General features: G+C 43.9%; 3 protein-coding genes across 4 annotated transcripts; all 3 read right to left on the bottom strand.

The window, feature by feature from the left end:
• Positions 1–3210: 3210 nt before the first annotated feature.
• Positions 3211–4179, bottom strand: LOC125316462. Its single transcript, XM_048284799.1, has one exon. It carries the CDS (start codon positions 4177–4179, stop codon positions 3211–3213), a length of 969 nt encoding a protein of 322 aa, XP_048140756.1.
• A 194-nt stretch (positions 4180–4373) lies between these two features.
• LOC125316461 lies at positions 4374–5152 on the bottom strand. The gene is made up of 2 exons (XM_048284798.1): positions 4926–5152; positions 4374–4815 (listed from the first exon to the last, which is right to left on the bottom strand). Exons 1-2 carry the CDS (start codon positions 5150–5152, stop codon positions 4374–4376), a joined length of 669 nt encoding a protein of 222 aa, XP_048140755.1.
• A 7368-nt stretch (positions 5153–12520) lies between these two features.
• Positions 12521–17970, bottom strand: LOC115730916 (very-long-chain aldehyde decarbonylase CER1). Of its 2 annotated transcripts, XM_030661531.2 has the most exons (10): positions 17857–17966; positions 17088–17311; positions 16124–16356; positions 15696–15915; positions 14282–14657; positions 14077–14184; positions 13692–13892; positions 13470–13568; positions 13216–13389; positions 12521–12912 (listed from the first exon to the last, which is right to left on the bottom strand). In XM_030661531.2, exons 1-10 carry the CDS (start codon positions 17914–17916, stop codon positions 12745–12747), a joined length of 1863 nt encoding a protein of 620 aa, XP_030517391.1. In that variant the 5' UTR covers positions 17917–17966; the 3' UTR covers positions 12521–12744. The 2 variants fall into 2 exon arrangements, with proteins under 2 accessions (XP_030517391.1, XP_030517392.1); XM_030661532.2 differs by lacking the exon at positions 13470–13568 and having other exon boundaries at positions 17857–17970.
• Positions 17971–18648: the final 678 nt, after the last annotated feature.

The following is an 18648-nucleotide window of genomic DNA, read 5'->3' as shown; positions in this document are numbered from 1 at the left end:
ACTTTGCGCTCAAAATCGACCAATTGGAAATTCGGTACATCTCGGATCGACGGGCTGCTCTTAGGAGTTACGCGTATCGACTCGTGATTTATGTCACGTTTAAGAATTATTCGAACCATGGCGACTCTGGTTGTCATGTAATTGTGAGGGTAATTGCCGGTTTCAGATGGATTCGATCGTTAGAAATCGGTTTAGGGTCATTTGTAAATCACGCTATGGTCCAGCGGTATCACCCGCAATCCAATTGCATGACACTAGCAAATTGTTCCGATACTGATCTTAGATTGGCCGGTGATGGTTCAAAATATACCCTCAACAATCCTTATGGTCGGGGTGCTAGTACGCGGTCGAGTTTTTTAGTCCACGTACTTAAATCCTAGTCGGTCATTCCCCTTTGGTCGGTCGACTCTAGAGAGATCAATTTCTGAGCGAAATTACTGAAATACATCGATACTCATTTTATTCATTCATAGACTTCGATATGAGGTTGGAATTTAGAATGTTATAATTCTTCCTCCCTTACGGAAATTTCGTCCTTGAAATTTACAAGACTTTAACTACTCAAACAGCTAGGGGTATTGACACCTCATCGCCTCATCGCTCTCCCAAGTAGCTCCTTCCATTCCGTGGTGCTCCCGGATCACCTTTACTAGTGAGATTGTTTTGTTCCTCAGGACTTGCTCCTTCTTGTCCTCTATTCTGACCGGTTTTTCTATATACGTCACTCGGTTATCCACTTCTATAGCTTCATAGTCCAATACATGAGTTGGGTTTGGTTCGTACTTCCTTAGCATCGACACATGAAAGACGCTGTGGACTCGGCGTAGGTTTGGCGGCAAGGCAAGTCGATAGGCCAAGGTTCCAATTCGCTCTAGTATCTCAAAAGGACCCACATATCTCGGGCTCAACTTTCATTTCTTTCCAAACCGAGATAGTCATTGCATCGGCAATACTTTAAGGAAGACATGGTCTCCCACTTGGAATTCCAAAGGTCTGCGCCGCTTGTCGGCGTAGCTTTTCTGGCGGCTTTGAGTTGTCTTAAGCCTTTTTCTAATGACCTTCACCGCCTCAACGGACTGTTCTACTAGCTCCGGGCCGCTTATGCTTCTCTCACCAACCTCATCCCAACATATCGGGGTTACGCATGCTCTGCCATACAGTGCTTCAAACGGTGTCATTCCGATGCTTTGTTGATAGCTATTATTGTAGGTGAAACCACCAGGTGCAACTGTTCTTCCCAACCTCCTTTGAAATCTATGACACATGCTCGTAGCATATCTTCCAGTGTCCGAATCGTCCTCTCGGATTGCCCATCCGTCCGAGGGTGGTAAGCGGTATCGTACTGCAGTTTCGTCCCCATTGCCTTCTGCAGGCTTTTCCAAAATGGTGCGGTGAACTTGGGGTCTCTATCCGACGTAATCGTCACGGAAACTCCATGCGGTCGGACTATCTGCCGTATATACAGCTCGGCATATCTGTCCATGGCGAAATCCTTTCGCACCGCCAGGAAATGCGCAAATTTGGTCAACCTATCCACTATAACCCAAATAGAGTCATGACCCCTTTGACTCCTTGGCAAGCCCATCACAAAATCCGTCATGACATGTTCCCATTTTCATTCGGGAATCTCTAAGGGTTGCAGCATTTGATCGGGCTTGGAATGCTGTGCCTTTACTTGCCGACACGTTAAGTATTTGGCTACATGCCTCGCCACATCGACCTTCATCCCATTCCACCAATAATGTAGTCGCAGATTCTGGTACATCTTCGTACTCTTGAGGTGGATACTGTAGTTACTCCTATGGGCCTCTGATAAAATCTTTTCCTTAAGTTCCCCGTTATTGGGCACGCATAGTCATCCTCTGAAATTCAGTATTCCGTCCTCAGAAACTTGGAATTTTGGCCTCTTTTTATCTGCCTCCATTTCCACTATCTTCCGACGGTCGGTGTCCGCGGATTGTAAAGCCTTGATTTTGTCCCGAATTTTTTGCTCGACTCTCAACGTCGCCACCAAACTAGATAGCCGACGGACTTCAAATTTAAACTTAGAATCTCTCAAATCCTCTAAAAGCGTCCATCCTTTAACTAACAACAGCGCGACGCTTGATTTCCTGCTCAGGGCATCCGCCACCTTATTCGCCCTTCCGGGGTGGTACAGAATCTCACAATCGTAATCCTTTAGTAGTTCCATCCGCCTACGCTACCTCATGTTTAATTCCTTCCGGGAAAACAAGTACTTTAAGCTTTGGTGGTCCATGTAAATTTGGAACCTTTCACCACACAAATAATGTCTCCAAATCTTCAACACAAAAATGATGGCTGCTAACCGTAAGTCATGCGTTGGATAGTTCATCTCATGAGGTCTCAATTGTCGTGAGGCGTACGCAACTACCTTCCCGCGTTGCATTAGCACACAACCTAATCCTTTCAAAGACGCATCGCTGTATATCTCGTAGCCTTTCGGTCCGTAAGGAATGGTTAAGATAGGTGTGGTTGTCAATCCGTGTTTCAATTCCCGAAAACTCCGCTCGCATTTATCTGTTCATTCAAACTTAGTCTCCTTCTTGGTCAATCTCGTCAACGGAACTGCTACCAACGAAAATTTTTCCACAAACCTTCGATAATAACTAGCCAATCCCAAGAAACTTCTTACTTCAGTCATCGACGTAGGCCTTGGCCAATTCACGACCGCTTCAATCTTAGTAGGGTCAACGGAAATTCCTCCTCCGGAAACTATGTGTCCAAGAAATGCTACCTTTTCTAACCAAAACTCGCACTTGCTGAACTTAGCATATAGCGAGTGACCCCTCGAGTCTCGTAGTACAATCCTTAAGTGCACTTCATGATCCTCTTTACTCCTCGAATAGATCAAAATGTCGTCAATGAACACGATGACAAACCGATCTAAATATTCCTTAAACACACGATGCATCAAGTCCATGAATGCAGCAGGGGCATTGGTTAATCCAAAAGGCATAACCGTAAACTCGTAATGTCCATACCTTATCCTAAAGGCAGCCTTAGGGATATCCTCCCTTTTTATCCTTAACTGGTGATACCCCGTCCTCAAATCGATCTTCGAAAAGACCGACGTACCTTGCAACCGATCGAATAGATCATCAATCCTTGGCAGTGGGTACTTATTCTTAATAGTCACCTGGTTTAACCGTCTATAATCGATACACAATCTCAATGATCCATCCTTCTTTCTTACGAATAATACTGGTGCTCCCCAGGTGACGCACTTGGACATATAAATCCTTTGTCTAAAAACTCATGCATCTGCACCTTTAATTCTTTTAGCTCAGATATCGACACCCTATACGGGGCCTTCGAGATCGGTTTCGCCCCATTAATCAACTCGATAGAAAATTCCGTTTCTCTTTCGGGTGGTAAACCCGATAGGTCCTGGGGAAAAACATCGGGAAACTCTCGTACCACAGGTATATCCTCAAACTTTGGCTCTTCTATTGTCGAATCCATAACGATAGCTAGATAAGCTTCACAACCTTCATCAATTAACTTTGTCACTTCCAATGACGATACTAAAGGGATCGAAGTTCCTCCTTGACTCCCTACAAACTCGAACCTAGGACGACCAACTGGATTAAATTGAATCGTCCTACTACCATAGTCAACCATAGCTTCTAGCTTTCCTAGCCAATCCATTCCAATTATCACATCGAAATCATACATCGGAAGCACAACCAAATCTATTTTGTCCTCTCTACCATTAATCACTATCTTGCGGTTTGCACACCCTAGTGTAATCGACACACCATCCCTTAAAGGCGTTACCACATGCAAAACTACTTCTAATGGCCGTAAACTTAAGCCAACCAATTCAGCAAACCGAGCAGAAATAAACGAATGCGAAGCTCCAGGGTCAAACAAGGCATACGTAGCGTGATCACAGAGAGAGACCGTACTTGTGCCACGCCAAGCGTGTTCTCGGCATCCTTCCTCGTCACCGCATAAATCCTTCCTTGCGCCGGCGGTCTGTTCATATTTGCTTGCGGCGCAGCTCCTATTTGCGGCCCCCCGTGAGGCCTCAATCCTTGGGGTTGATTTCCTAGGGCTCTGTCCGGACAATTCTTCATTTGATGGCCATGTTGACCACACTTGAAACAAGCACCCGCCCGCAACGGGTATGGTCCACTCCCATGCCTTCTCTCGCATATATGACAACTCTAATTACTCTGATGGGTGGGCTTTCCAATGTTCCTTTTCATCGGAGGGACAAATCGTCTGTTGTTCGCCATCCGTCCCTTGCCTTGGTTCCGATTATCCCTAGGCGGGTTAAACCGCTACACAGGAGTAAACCTTCTCCCGTCTCTCATGTCTTGCTCAATCATCCGACCTCGAACATACATCTATTCATAGGTGTTCGGATTCAAAGCTATCAACCGGCTACGAAGCTCTGGTTGTAACCCATCCCGAAACCTCATAGCATTGTCTTCCGGGTTCTCAACCATCCTCGGGGCATACTTAGCCAATCCCGTGAATTCTATCTCATATTGCTCTATCGTCATGTTCCCTTGACGGAGATCCCGAAACTCTCTCATTTTGCGTTCTCGAGCAGCCACAGAGAAATACTTATTGTTAAACACTTGGGCAAAGGTAGCCCACATCCGTCCCACACCTTCCGGGAACACTATGCTACTCGTGGCCATCCACCAATCATGAGTCAAATCTTGCAGCCGATACGTTGCCGGGGTTACCTTTTCGGTCTCGGTACAACCTATAACCCTAAAACACTTCTCCATTTTAGCGATCCGCCTAGGTGCTAACTCTGGGTCACCTTTCTCGTTAAATCTGGATGGCTTCAATTTGAGGAATCTCACGATCGCTGACACGGAGCCCGAGCTTGTATTTCTTGACCAGGCACATTTTCGCCCACGTGACCTAGATTATTCCCTTGATACCCCGGTGCGGCGTGAACAACAGCAGCTGCGGCCTGGGCGGCTTGGGCCGCAGTAGCAACCCTTTCCTCGGCTTGACTTGCTGTCGTGGCGGCTCTTTTATGGGCCCGCCTGTTTAGTAACTCTCCAATTTGCTTCAAAGCTTTGAGCACACCATCCACTCTTGGATCTTCCACCCGTGGTGCACTCGAGCTAGATGCTCCTCCGGTTCCTCTACCACGGTTAGTCATTGTTAAACACACAGGGTACCTAGGCAACTATAATTCCGGTTAGGAATTAGGAACCTAAGCCAACTCTTTGAGGCTAAGCCAACTAGCTACCCAACTAAGCAATTAGAACAATGACAGACCAATAGGCAGCATATATTCAAACTCGAACACACACCACATTAACCAGTTCTTTGCATACCAAGCAACCAATCAGCAATTCATCAAATTTCAATTCATACCTCGGGTCCCGCCACATCTGCAGCTTAGCAATATCACTCAAACAGTTCAACTTCGGTCACGTAATCGAATCATGCCACTGTTCGGTACAACCGACGTAATGCCAAATACACACGCCAATTCGAATGCCATACACTACGCACTTATGACACCTATTCACTTAAGGGTCTTAGTCCCTATCGTTTTAATATCAGTCCACCTTATTACTCCAAGCCTCAACCTCATGGATTGAGCTGCCTTCGCTCCGATACCATTCTTCCCTAGATGTCACACCACGGGTCCCGACCAGGCACGTGAGCATCCTTCGCTACACTAAAAGGACGCTCGATCGTAAGCTAACCCAAGATCTCGACGGTGTTGGAACAAGCTAGAACAAATGATCGTGTGGAAGCACATATCTCCGAACGTACATAAATTATACAACCGACATTAGAATAACACAATACAAACATACTTATATTACAATTTAAAAGTTGGATACAAAATACGTACTTAATACAATAACGATACGTAAACGTAGTTCTGACGAGAAAGTAAGTATTGAAAGATAGACCCAAGGATGGACTGGTAGACATCACGGTCTTCGACTTCATGCATCAAAAGTGGACCTCAAGCACTGCATACTAATACATATAGACGGGTACAGGGAGGAACATAGGCCAAAGACGGGGTAGAGTCAATCACTGGAGTTGACCGACTCCTCCGCATCCTCCTCCGAGTAGATCTCCATGTCAAAAACGAGTACGTCGGCCACCTCTACCTAGTCGTCCTCATCCACTATAATAATAACCTCCTCCTCTGGCTCTGGTTCGGGATCGGGGAAGTCGGGCTCGGGGGCGGCTGGATTAAGTATAGGAGCGGGGCCATCATGATCTCCCTCTAACGGTCCAAATAAAGCCTAAGGGGGTAACTCACCGGGCGGTATCTCCGAGAGTTTAAATGGACCAAAACGCCTACCATTTTTCTCAAAATACCAAGTCTCGAACCAATTGGGCACCCTATGTACCCCTCCCTCGTCAACCCATACAGTGCTACCGTACCGCATCCATGTCTTATTTGGTCCTACAGGGAAGTTAATCATATGATTATCTATGTCCTTAGGTAGTCCAAAATGTCATGCCGGCATCTTCGGGGTGTGGGATTTGAAAGTTTACCCCATGGGGGCAGGATAAATAGTTCGGGTAAGTCGAACTACCCCTAGTTTGGTTCACATGTACCACAAAACATTGGCAATAAATAAACATGTGAAAAGAATTTTGAGCGATAAATCCAATGAACCAAAATAAGAATCAATCAAATTCGTATAGACCATCCACAACTGGAAAATCCACATCGGAGGTAAATCACAAGCGAAATAGACACGGGGTAGAGTATGGTAGCAATCAAAATGATCGAACAAACGGCGACAAACTCGATCGCTAGTCGTCTTTTGGTAACTTTTCCATTTATTAGACTCGGGATCCCAACAAGCTAGTCTCTTTAACGGGTCTCGATGATGTCCGTCTACGGGCATGCTGTCCTCATCTACTCGTATATCGGTTCAGCAGAGGCTCCAGACCTTCTTCCGTACTCCAATCACCACCTCGAGTCTCCACTAGCCATTAACAAAATTTCACTTGATTAAAAGGGACAACCTCGCCCTTAACACGCTTTTTAGTCACTTTCTTGATCGATCACCGGGTGACTATCGAAACAGTCCAATTCACCTGACAGTCAAGATTTCACTTCAAACAACATTTGATAACTCAAGATCTCAAGCGATTGGGTATGTCATTATTCAAGTCTCAACCATTTAACTACATTTCAGAGCATTCTCGGACTCGCCATAGTCGGCCCAACATACCATGCACAAATAATGCCATAAAAACATGTATAAACTCATTTTCTTGCGAAACCGAGCACAAGGCAAACTAAGTATGTGTTATCCATACGAGGACTGAACCTACACAGCCACGGGGCAACATTTTCATGCTCGTTTAAGGCGAAACCTCACGCTACCAACAAGCAATTATGAACACTACTCAAGATAATAAGCGATATCAACCACTTTACACTATGAGATCACTCAACTCATGCACTTTAGCATCCCGGCAAGCTAGACAAGGGTTAGAATGACTTACTTACGCCTCTAAGCTACTCAAAAACACCACTCAAGGTCAGCAAATTCACCTCACGGCTCACGAACTCTAACTCGGCGAAACCGGCTGACTACGCACCTCACGGTCTCGAACGTCTTTAGGGAGCTACAAAGATCACAGGTACACAAGGTCGGTTCGGCTTGAAAGAGGACTCATAGATGAAGAAAATGGCATGGTTTGAGGTCAAAATGACGTCAGATGAGGGAGATATGCCCGTTCAAAAACGGCGGTACGGCAACTAGCGGGGTCGGTAAGTGACCTACCTTCCTCGGCTTCTATAGAACGTGTCCGGTTGAGTTAAGAGGCGATCCAGATATTCACGGAGAGAGAGAGAGAGAGAGAGAGAGAGAGAGAGAGAGAGAGAGAGAGAGAATGGCGGTGGTTTGAGGTCAAAACAATGTTGGATGAGAGAGATATGCCTATTCAAAAACTGAAGTACGACGATCGGCGTGGTGGCGGGTGAGCGTGAGTGGGGGAGGCCGAGAGGGAGAGAGAGAGATGAAGAGAGTGAGTGAATGAGGGAGTGGAGAGTTCAAATGAAGAGGAGAAAGAGGAGGTGGAGTGTTTGGCTAGTAGAGATGATGGATATGATGGGAGTAAGTGGCCCACTTGTACTTGTGAAGGATAGTTGACAAGAGATGGTGATGGTTGTCAATCAAGCCTATCTATGTCTTGTCTTCATTCTCTTCAATTTGGGCTGACTAAGGGGGAGTTAAATGTCCATCTCGCCCTTCCCCATTCCAAATGGGTGAAAGAAATCTCGGGGGCAAAAAGGTCATTTTCCCTATGCGGTCTAATTTCCACTTTCTAATTCCTATGGAGCGCTATCCAATCTTTACTATCTTCGATGAGATGTCGTCCAATTTGTTAGTATTGGAATCCTCAAATGTCCGGTTTCTAGTTTCGAAGTCTACTTCGCACTCAAAATCGACCGATTGGAAATTCAATACATCTCGGACCGAAGGGCGGCTCTTAGGAGTTACGCGTATCAACCCGTGATTTATGTTACGTTGAAGAATTATTCGAACCGTGGCGGCCCTGGTTGTCATGTAATTGTGAGGGTAATTGCCGGTCTCGAATGGACTCGATCGTTAGAAATCGGTTTAGGGTCATTTGCAAATCACGCTATGGTCCAAAGGTATCACCCACGATCCAATTACATGACATTAGCAAATTATTCTGATACCGATCTTAGATCAGCCAGTGATGGTTCAAAATATACCCTCGACAATCCTTATGGTCAAGGTGCCGGTCCGCGGTCGAGTTCTTTAGTCACGTACTTAAATCCTAGTCAGCCATTCCCCTTTGGTCGGTCAACTCTAGAGAGGTCAATTTCTGAGCGAGATTACTGAAATATATCGATACTCATTTTATTCATTCATAGACTTCGAAATGGGGTTGGAATTTAGAATGGTATAATAAATCTGTCCCAAATAAAAGCCACAAAGTCCTCTAAAAATGGCTCAGAAACTTGGTGTCGCGATCGGAGGTGATTGTCTTGGGCACACCATGTAGGCGAATTATTTCACGAAAGAATAAGCATGCCACGTATGAAGCATCAGAAGTCTTTTTGCGAGGAATGAAGTGTGCCATCTTTGTGAACCTGGCTACTACCACAAAAACAAAATCCATACCTCGTTGGGTTCGGGGAAGACCCAACATGACATTGAAATATTTACCCACGGACCAAAAGGAATTGGTAGAGGAGTGTAAAGACCAGTGTTTTTGAGAATGGCCCTTGGCGATCTGACAAATGTAGCACTTTTTAACAATTCGCCCAACATCCCGATTCAATTGAGGCCAATAGAATCGCTCTTCAACAAATGCAACGATCTTATCTCGTCCCAAGTATCCTCCGAGTGAGCCACCATGAAGTTCTTGAATGAGTTGTTCTCGCAAAGAGATGCGGGGAATGCACAATTTATTACCAAAGAACAAGTACTTATCTTAAATTATCATGTCCCCATGAGAACCCGTCGCCGAACACCGCCTCCAAACATCTTGAAAATTGTCATCCTCATCATAAAGAGAACAAAGATGGTCAAAGCCTATCACGTCGGTGCGTATGGTCACAAGTGTTTCACCATGTCGACCGAGTGCATCTGCGACCTTGTTCAAGTGGCCTACCTTATGACGAAGCACAAAGTTGAATTGCTCCAAAAAGGAGACCCAGTGCGCATGCATTCGATTTACATGCTTCTGACTCTTTATGTGCTTCGGTGCACGATCATCGTTGTTAAGGACAAACTCATGCTGATAAAGATAGGGCTGCCAATGCTTAATAGCTTGCACCACAGCATAGTGTTCCTACTCATACGTAGACCATCGCCTACGAACATCATTAAGTTTCTCGCTAAAATAGGCAATAGGCTTACCTTCTTGGGAAAGGACAGCACCAATTCTAACACTAAAGGCATCATAGTCCATTTCAAATACCTTCTCAAAGTCAAGGAACATCAATACTAGAACCATGGAGAGCTTTTCTTTGATGAGTTTAAAACTGGTCTCAACTTCATCACCCCAATGAAACTTCCCTTTCTTTAGGCACTCGGTGATTGGGGCCATAATGGTACTGAAATTTCGAATGAAGCGTCGGTAGAATATCGCAAGTCTATGGAAGCTGCGTGCCTCACCAACGGTCTAGGGAACTAGCCAACCGCGAATGACAGCTACCTTTTCCGCATCAACCTGAAGGCCCTCTGCTCCCACAATATACCCCAAGAAAAGGAGTCGATCCGTCATGAAGCTAAATTTCATCGGGTTAATGTACAATTGGCTTGTCTCGAAGGCTAACAAGACATCTCTTAAATGATCCATGTGTTGACGATCATCTCGACTGTATATGAGAATGTCATGAAAGAAAACCACAATGGATTTGCCAATAAAGGGTTTAAGGACTTGAGTCATCAAACGCATAAAAGTGCTAGGTGCGTTGGTGAGCCCAAATGGCATAACAAGCGATTCATACAAACCTTCACTAGTTTTAAAAGCCATCTTCCACTCGTCACCGGGACAGATGTGAACTTGGTGATATCCGCTATGTAGATCAAGTTTCGTGAAGACCCTTAATCCAATCAATCGATCAAGCATATCGTCCGATCGACGGATTGGAAATTTATACTTGACAGTAATCCGATTAATGGCGCGGCTAACAACGCACATACGCATCCTTCTGTCTTGCTTCGGCGTGAGAAATGCAGAGATTGCACAAGGGCTCTTGTTCTCGCGCAAAAAGCCTTTCGAAGTAGCACTCCCACCTGGTCTTGTAGGATTTGATTCTCCTTCGGATTCATCCGATAATGCTGTAAATTAGGGAGACTTGCACTTGGAAGAAAGTCAATCTCATGTTCGATATCCCTCAAAGAAGGTAATCCGTCGGGCAAATCCTCCGGCATAACATCGTTGAATGCCTTCAATAGGGGTTGTAGAGTTTCAAGAATAGAAACCACAGTTCGTTCATCACCCTTCTCCACAAGCATGTACATTCCCTTATGTTTACGAACATTTAGCATAACACCAGCACCTTGCTTCTTCGAGATCCGGGGAGAATCATTCTTCGATTTAAACGTATTTTTACCTTTTTCCACACAAAAGAATAAGTATTCTCTCGGGCCCCGTGGATGATGTCAACATCATATTGCCATAGTCATCCCAGCAAGACATGACATGCATACATCTTCACAACATCGCAAGTAATAGTATCCTAATAGGATTACCCATCGCTTTAGTTCATTTCAATGAGGTCCCAGACTTTCACGGGCCTACCCATTCTCACTTGACGAGCATCTCGATGTGCACCTATCGAGGCATCCCTTGTGAGACAACCCATGCTTGGTCTCGTAAGACTCTTTCATCGTTCCACTTGACTCGTCCCATACTAGGCCTTATGGTTAAGTAGTTTCGTCTCGCCGTCGAATGAGGCGGTAATCAGTAACAGTAACCCTCGAATGAGGCGGTAATCAGCAATAGTAACCCTCGAATGAGGCGGTAATCAATAACGGTAACCTTCAATTGAGGCGTGAATCAGCATCGGTAGCCCCGCTACCATAGGCGATGGGTCATGAGTAAACTCAAGCATATACGCAACCATTCTCCTACAAGCACATAAACCAAACACAAGCTCAATTCATCCCATCAAACGAATAGAAGTATACTTACCTTCGCTTTGATAAAATTAGTATAACAAGACTATAGAGAGATGGCAGTCACGGTGAGACAGCGTGAGAGAGAGTAGGCGGCTGAGAAAGAGAGAGAGGTTGAGGGAAAGGTATTCCTAAGGTGCTCTTGGCTATTTATGGCATCCCTTGGCTTTCTCTCCAAGAAAGCCTTGTATTTTTCTACTTTACACTTGTCTGCCACTTGTCCTCAATCATTGGTGGTGCCATGATGACATAACAAGTGGTCCTATCATATTCTTCCACCTATAGAGGCTAGGCCGAGGCTAGGGCTTTATATTTCAAGGTGGTGGGACACTTGTACTCTCGAGAAATACAAGTTTCCTCTTGTCGCCACATGCGCGCCACCTACCCCCCTGAGTTACCATTGTAATCATGATATTTGAATATTCAAATATTGCGGTGATTATTATGAAAGATCACGTTTGACTCGATCAAAGATTTGGTCAAAGCCAAATATCTTGATTTGACCGGTCAAAGATTACGTGATTTTCATGGAAAGCCGTGTTTATCCTCACTTTCCATGTGTAATTAGTTTGTCTTTACTCTATTTCTAAGTGGTCTAATCATGTGTTGCCACCTAGAAGGGCTAGGTTCTAGAATCTTCCAATAGGTGGACACTTGTCTATTTCAAATGTGATGATTCCTTCCTATGCCATATACCCCTATGAGGTGTCTCCCTCTAGAACTTGCCCTTGACTCGCTACTTTTATGTAAACGACTCTAGGATTCAGGATGTCATAGTACAAGCATTGCGTGGATGTAGAAACTTACATTTTAAAGATCGTACAAACTATTTGATTATGTCTTTTTATATTTTTTTGATAAATGGCAAATATTATGCAAAGAGAAACCGGAATTGTTTACTCCCATAATCATTATAGGTAAATTATTTGGGAACGAGAATGTTTTGTGAGTACAATCTTGAGCAACAAGCACACGGAGAGCACCAAAAACTTGACTTAGAACTATCGTCTCGCATATCTCGCAGCATTAAGAACCTCGACAGTAATGTCACTCCAAAAACCTCGCGCCTTTCTTCTCAATTCAGGCCCTTGTCGCTTCACACAGCTGAGATCACCAGCGGCCGGAACCCATGTCGGAGGCTTGCTTCCCATGCTTTCTCTATGTCCAACATCATGCTTCCACACTCGTTCAAGTTCCATCCTTCTAACGCATGCACTATCCCTGCCACGCGCCAGGCACTCATCACCCTTCTCGGCAACCAATTCTGCAGACCAAGAACTAAGAGTTTATCGGGTATCCCGCGAAACAATTTCGCTCGCCATTCGCACATACAAACATGGTTAGTTTGTCTTATTCAGTTGCCTTATTGTAATTGATATCTATGATCAATTACTAAGCTTCTCTTGTTAGAACAATATGCAAGTTATGGTTAATCTAGCACGATTGGTTAATACATGATTTCGTTTTACCACATAATCTATCGACAGACTTCGTGGGTTAAATGGGTCATTGTACGACGTAACTCCAATATTGCATAGTTTCTGGTTACAGAATTGAGCAAACTAACCTCACAAGAGTGCAAATTATCGAATGACCGGGGAGTGATCATTGCCGGAGTGCTGTGGTAAAGGCAATCTCTGCGGATTTGCTTAGGAGGGAATTGAGAAAAGGGTATGAACAACGTTCCTTTGGGAGCCCTTTTCTGTTCTTCTTCGGCAAGTCCATCTCCTACCAACCATATCTGCAGCAGATGATGCTATGAACATCGTTCTCACACAGATTATATGTTGCTAAATCTTCAAAAACTGCCCTGTCAATTACCTTTTGAGAATAAGTTGCCGAAAGGATCAAATTGCCTCTGTACTTCCCATTGAGACTCCCTTTGAGCTTCTCATGTTCATCCTTAGAAGCTACGTTTACCTGCCATATTTCTTGTATCAGTTAGATATATATTGATCGCGGATATGCAAACCCTTTAAAGAGACATGCTTCAAAAGGACTCTGCTAACTTTTGGGCTTATAAAGAAGAAGAGTGGTAAGGACCTGGATACCCCTTGCACATAAAGCATGGGCAATGGCATAAGCAAGCTTGTTAAGGTTGCCTCTGAGGAGCACTTGGCTTGTCCCTTGAGGAATGCTGTGGAGCACAACTGCCACTGCCAAGCTACTCCCATCCACCAACTTGGTCCTCAAATCTCTGTGCTTTTGAATGTACAATTCACCATTCCTATTCAATTCCTCTCCCTAAAAGGAGAAAAAAAGCAGAAAAAAAAAATTGAATGGATAAGGACTAGATAAATCGGGCTAAAATAGATACCCCAATGAAAGAATTCCGAGTGTGATTTTGAAAGAAGCCGGATTGGGGCTCGCGAAAAATCAAGTTACGTTAATAATGGAGGAATTGGCTAGGGAGGAGACACCGTCTTGCCTGATTGAAAAGACCCAATGTCAGAACCTTGACTCCTTTCTGGTTAGCATCCAGTATAGCTTCTTCTATCAAACCATTGATGGCTTCTCTTCGCCATTCTAATAGATACTACAGGAAAAGAAAATCATCAATGTTCAAACCCTTGGAACGAGGGAAAGCAAACGCCAAGTGTGAAATGATAACAATCTCCTCGTTTAGTTCTTACTTGGACATTGTATCTTGGGATCACCCAAGATTGCAACTTGAGTTTCTTGAAGCTGTTCCTCTCCAAGATGAAGGAATGGCCGTAGATCCAGGTCCATGCCGCGGAGGCGAGCGTGACCGGCCACAGCATCCGCAGGTACCATTTGGGCGAGTGAGGCCGGGACGCGAGGGAGGCGAACCCTAGCCGCAAGTGATAGACAGACTCCGGCGTCGTCAGGTGCGTCAGATGCACCACGTCCGGCAAGTCCTCTGCTCTTCGAAGGGACGTCTCATATGTGGCGTCCGTCGACCGGTCCATCGTCCCGTATATGTAGTCGTAGATCGGCATGAAGAGGCTGTAGTTTGTCCGGAATTGGGTGTGGTGCAACGAGTGGAAGCTGTCCAAGTATTAGGACTCATAAGCAATTCCTAAATGAAAATTTGTAGCCATTAAATGCAATGCGGTTGACAACAAGGTTCGGTTTTTGGGGGGAGCATAGTTCTTATAGTGCGTCGTCGAACCTTATAATCGACAAAGCATGATATTTAACAACAAAAGATCTGGGGAAAAGTACACTAAAAGTGCCATAACTTTTTTACGGTGTTCACTTGAGTGTCATAACTTTCAAAACGTTCACTTTAGTGCCATAACTTTAAAAAATCGTTCATTTGAGTGTCATGTTGACGTGGACGCCGAAAAAGCCGACGTGACACGCCGGAAAAGTTCTTGTAGCACTCAAGTGAACTATTTTATTCTGACGGAGCACTCAAGTGAACGATTTTTAAAAGTTATGACATTTAAGTAAGTGTTTTCAAAGTTATGGCACTCAAGTGAATACCGTACACAAGTTGTAGCACTTCCAGTGTACTTTTCCCAAAGATCCGGACCAAAACAATGTGAGGGCCCACTTCATCCGGAAGGGATCTTATTTCCTTAAATTGAAGGTATTTGGGGGCCTATAAGGCTATACATAACCCCCAGGACACTTCTTCTAGCTTCATTGCTTGATCATTGTCTTACTGGTCATGGGTACATTATAAAATGGTATTTACGTCGGAAGAAATTAGATCCGGAGACCATTTGAGCCATTTAAGCAAAGATTCATTCGTAAAATTCGGTGGGACCCATTGAATTTAATGGTACAGATAGCCTTGAGGCGTGTGCATCTGGTCTATGCAATAACAATAGCTTTATTACATTCCTTTAATTTGGTGGTGCAGAGAGCCTATGTTTTAGTTCAGGACATTTTTCAATGGATTAGGATGTAATGCTTCATATGCTTATGTCCTTAGTTGATTTTTCCCTTGTAAATTTATCTTTTTTGCGAGCCCTTTACAAACAGCATCGCCTAAATTATGCCGTGAAGGCCCTCCTTTTCATGCATCTATGAAAACGATCAAATGAGAATGATGTACGTACGTATTGTGGGACTTACGATGGAGTGTACATCAAGTACTTGAGAGGTGGAAAGATGGTGAAGAGCCAATTGGGGATGAGCTCGAAGTTGCAGTGACCCATGTTGTTCATGAAATCAATGTACGTGACGTAGCCGGCGAAGGATGCTATCGAAGCCGTTCTTGTGATCAGCGTCGTGAGCAAGGGTATCGCGAATAGCACAAAATACGCCATGTGTTCTGCGAACGGATGAATTACCGCTGCAAAAAGGAAGAAGTCGGCTATCTAATTAAATGAGTTATTGGATCACTTATTGGTACGACGTACGTGCCAACACTCCAAATTCAGAGACGGAGCCGTCATGGTTCGGATCGTCCTGTAATCGTGCGACGGACACTGAACCGGAAAAAAGAAGAAGAAGAAGAAGAAGAAAGCTTACACAAAAATGTGAGGTGAAGCAGAACTTACAGGTGATGGGCTCGGTGACAATGGAGGAGTGGTGGTGGGAGTGATAGCGAGAATAGAGAAAATGATGGTGGAGAGCTCGGTGAAGCCAGTAATACAGGAACTCCACGGCCAAGGTATGGATCAGGACGGTGGCGATCACCCCGTCCGTTCTCCAAAGTGGCAAGTGAGAGGCTTCTGGGATTGTCACGAGACCCACGTAAAATAGAATCCCGTTGAACAAGATCTGGTCGTCCCTGCAATGGAAGAAAACAATAAATTTCACCCAAAAAAAATGAACTGTGATATCATTGGCTTCCTGATTTTGCTGTGTTATTGGGTCATTTCAGTCCTAAATTTTTTGCATTTGTACCAATTGAGTCCATCCGGCAAAATTTTGATCGGAAATAGCTGATGTAGACACCGGTCGTCCTACGTGGCACATCCGATGCAGACATGGACATTATAAATAAATTTTTTAAAAAATTATGCTTTTTGAATTGTTTTTTCTTTTTTTTTTCATTTCATTATGGCCGACGAGGATCGTCAGCAACCCATGCTAGCCACTAGATGAGGGCCAGCCAACCCTCACTAGCTGCGAGCAAGGCTGCCCTTGCTGGCCAGAATGAAATGAAAATAAAAACATAAAGAAAGCAAAAAAATATATATATATTTAAAAATAACTATTAAAAAATATCCATATCAGTGTTGGCCACGCCAAGTATGACGCTCGGCGTCCATGTCGGGGATTTTAGGCTAAAATTGGTCGGATGGACTCAATTGGCATAAGTACAAAAAGTTTAGAATTGAATTGGCACCAATGCAATAAGTTTATGATTTTTCTTTTAGACTTTTCCCGCCTGTTAATGTCGGTTGGAGCAACATTAATTAATGAGCAGCTTCGATTAACAGAAAATACAAGAATAATCTGCAATGGAGAGAGAGAGAGAGAGAGAGAAGAGAGAGAGAGAGAGAGAGAGAGAGAGACCAATTGCTTTCTCGATCGACCTGCTCGAACTCGATGCCTCTGTCGACGATCCGGTTATTGCCTTTAGCCGTACGATGGCGGGCGAGCGAGATCCAGATCTGATTGTGAAGCATCCTCGCCAGAAGAAAAGGGAATGCGAGGAAATAGCCCAAGTCCCTCTCGTCGGGCCCTTTCGCCATGAATTGGTACGTGCTGTGAGCCGCCCATGGTGCCAAAATGGCGTACTATCATAGTTCCCCCAAACCCCGAAACACACATAAGTTAACAGATTCGGTTTCTTGTAATGATATATAATGGCTATATGTTGGAACTGGTGTAAGATCACCAAATGTCGGTATGGTAGGATGCAGCCCACTAAGCCCATTATCTTCCTTTGTAAGAACAGAGAACTTCCACGCTTATATACTTACCCACGCGCTCTAATTTATTTTATGTGAGACAAAGCACTTCCAAATTCATCTTTTACAAACAAGCTACCAATAATAACTAGTAAAATTTACTTTGCAATAACAAGTTCGCGTTACGACAAGCCCGAGCAGTACCACGTGAAGAACTTTTCGCCTGGAAAGAGATTGCGCACACAAAATGCACTTATGCAATTCTACTGTATGTTTGACAAAAAAAAAAAAAATCTACTGTATGTTTGAGTGATTAACACAGTGTCGTAAAGAATAGCTCGGGGCGACATTTTGAGAAAATCCTAAGTTCACCAACCTAAGAATTTAGTTTCGAAACTACCCCAAGGAACAGATTCAAGAGATCAGTGTACCTTGAAGCTCCCCAGAGGCTTCCATGGCCACTCGGTGAGAAGTCCTGGTTTGGAAGCCATTTCTGCTCCTCTGTGTTTTTTTTCTTTGCCAGACTAATCTTTCACTGAACAGTAAGAACCTTTGTGCTAAATTTGCGCATGCACGACGTCTTTTATACAGTACTTGGTCTCTCTGCATTAAGTTCCCACCTACATCATGCACGTCACGTTCCACCAACCAACGCTCCACAGGCTGACTTTTTTATTTTTTTTTTTTTTTTTTTTTTTTTTTTTTTTTTCCACAGGCTGACTTGGCCAGCTCCTGTTAGGTGCGTTTTTTCTAATCATTGCATCGGCATAAGTGGTTTTTTTTTTTTTTTGTCAATATTCGTTATATACTTTTAGAATTTTTCATGCCAGGTCTGTGGATCCAAGAAACTACGTGTTGCGGATTGGGTTGGCTTGCTCAAGTTAAACTCTTGTCCCTCGTTGTGGGGTTTTGTACTTTGGGGAATCTAACGTAATCGTCGCAACAATGGTAAAATTATTCAACAGTGGCCAATTCAGTCTTAAATCTTTTAATTGTTTCAATTTAGTCATATATTCTTTGTAAATTTGTCAATTTAGTTATTAACATTTTTATTATGTAAATTCAGTCATAAATATTTTGACGATTTGTCTATTCAATTATAAATCTTTTGACGATTTATCAGTATAGTCATTTCGATTAATTACTCAAATAATATATTTAAAACTAAATTTGAAAAACTTAAAAAGGTTTAGGATTAAATTGACAAATTATCAAAATGTTTG

This window comes from Rhodamnia argentea, chromosome 9, assembly GCF_020921035.1.
Source record: "Rhodamnia argentea isolate NSW1041297 chromosome 9, ASM2092103v1, whole genome shotgun sequence".
Classification (NCBI taxonomy): Eukaryota; Viridiplantae; Streptophyta; class Magnoliopsida; order Myrtales; family Myrtaceae; genus Rhodamnia; species Rhodamnia argentea.
This window is presented reverse-complemented; position numbering and strand designations above follow the sequence as displayed.

What these genes read in the sequence shown, in the direction of transcription:
- LOC125316461 (XM_048284798.1), bottom strand. Translation starts at nt 5,152, where the DNA reads ATGACTAACCGTGGTAGAGGAACCGGAGGAGCATCTAGCTCGAGTGCA. An exon ending in GTTGTTCACGCCGCACCGGG is followed by an intron (nt 4,816 to 4,925) that starts GTATCAAGGGAA and finishes GAAGCCATCCAG; the next exon opens with ATTTAACGAGAAAGGTGACC.
- LOC115730916 (XM_030661531.2), bottom strand. Translation starts at nt 17,916, where the DNA reads ATGGCTTCCAAACCAGGACTTCTCACCGAGTGGCCATGGAAGCCTCTG. An exon ending in GTCGATCGAGAAAGCAATTG is followed by an intron (nt 16,357 to 17,087) that starts GTCTCTCTCTCT and finishes CTTCCATTGCAG; the next exon opens with GGACGACCAGATCTTGTTCA. An exon ending in CATTGGGTCTTTTCAATCAG is followed by an intron (nt 13,893 to 14,076) that starts GCAAGACGGTGT and finishes TTCTCCTTTTAG; the next exon opens with GGAGAGGAATTGAATAGGAA.
- LOC125316462 (XM_048284799.1), bottom strand. Translation starts at nt 4,179, where the DNA reads ATGCGAGAGAAGGCATGGGAGTGGACCATACCCGTTGCGGGCGGGTGC.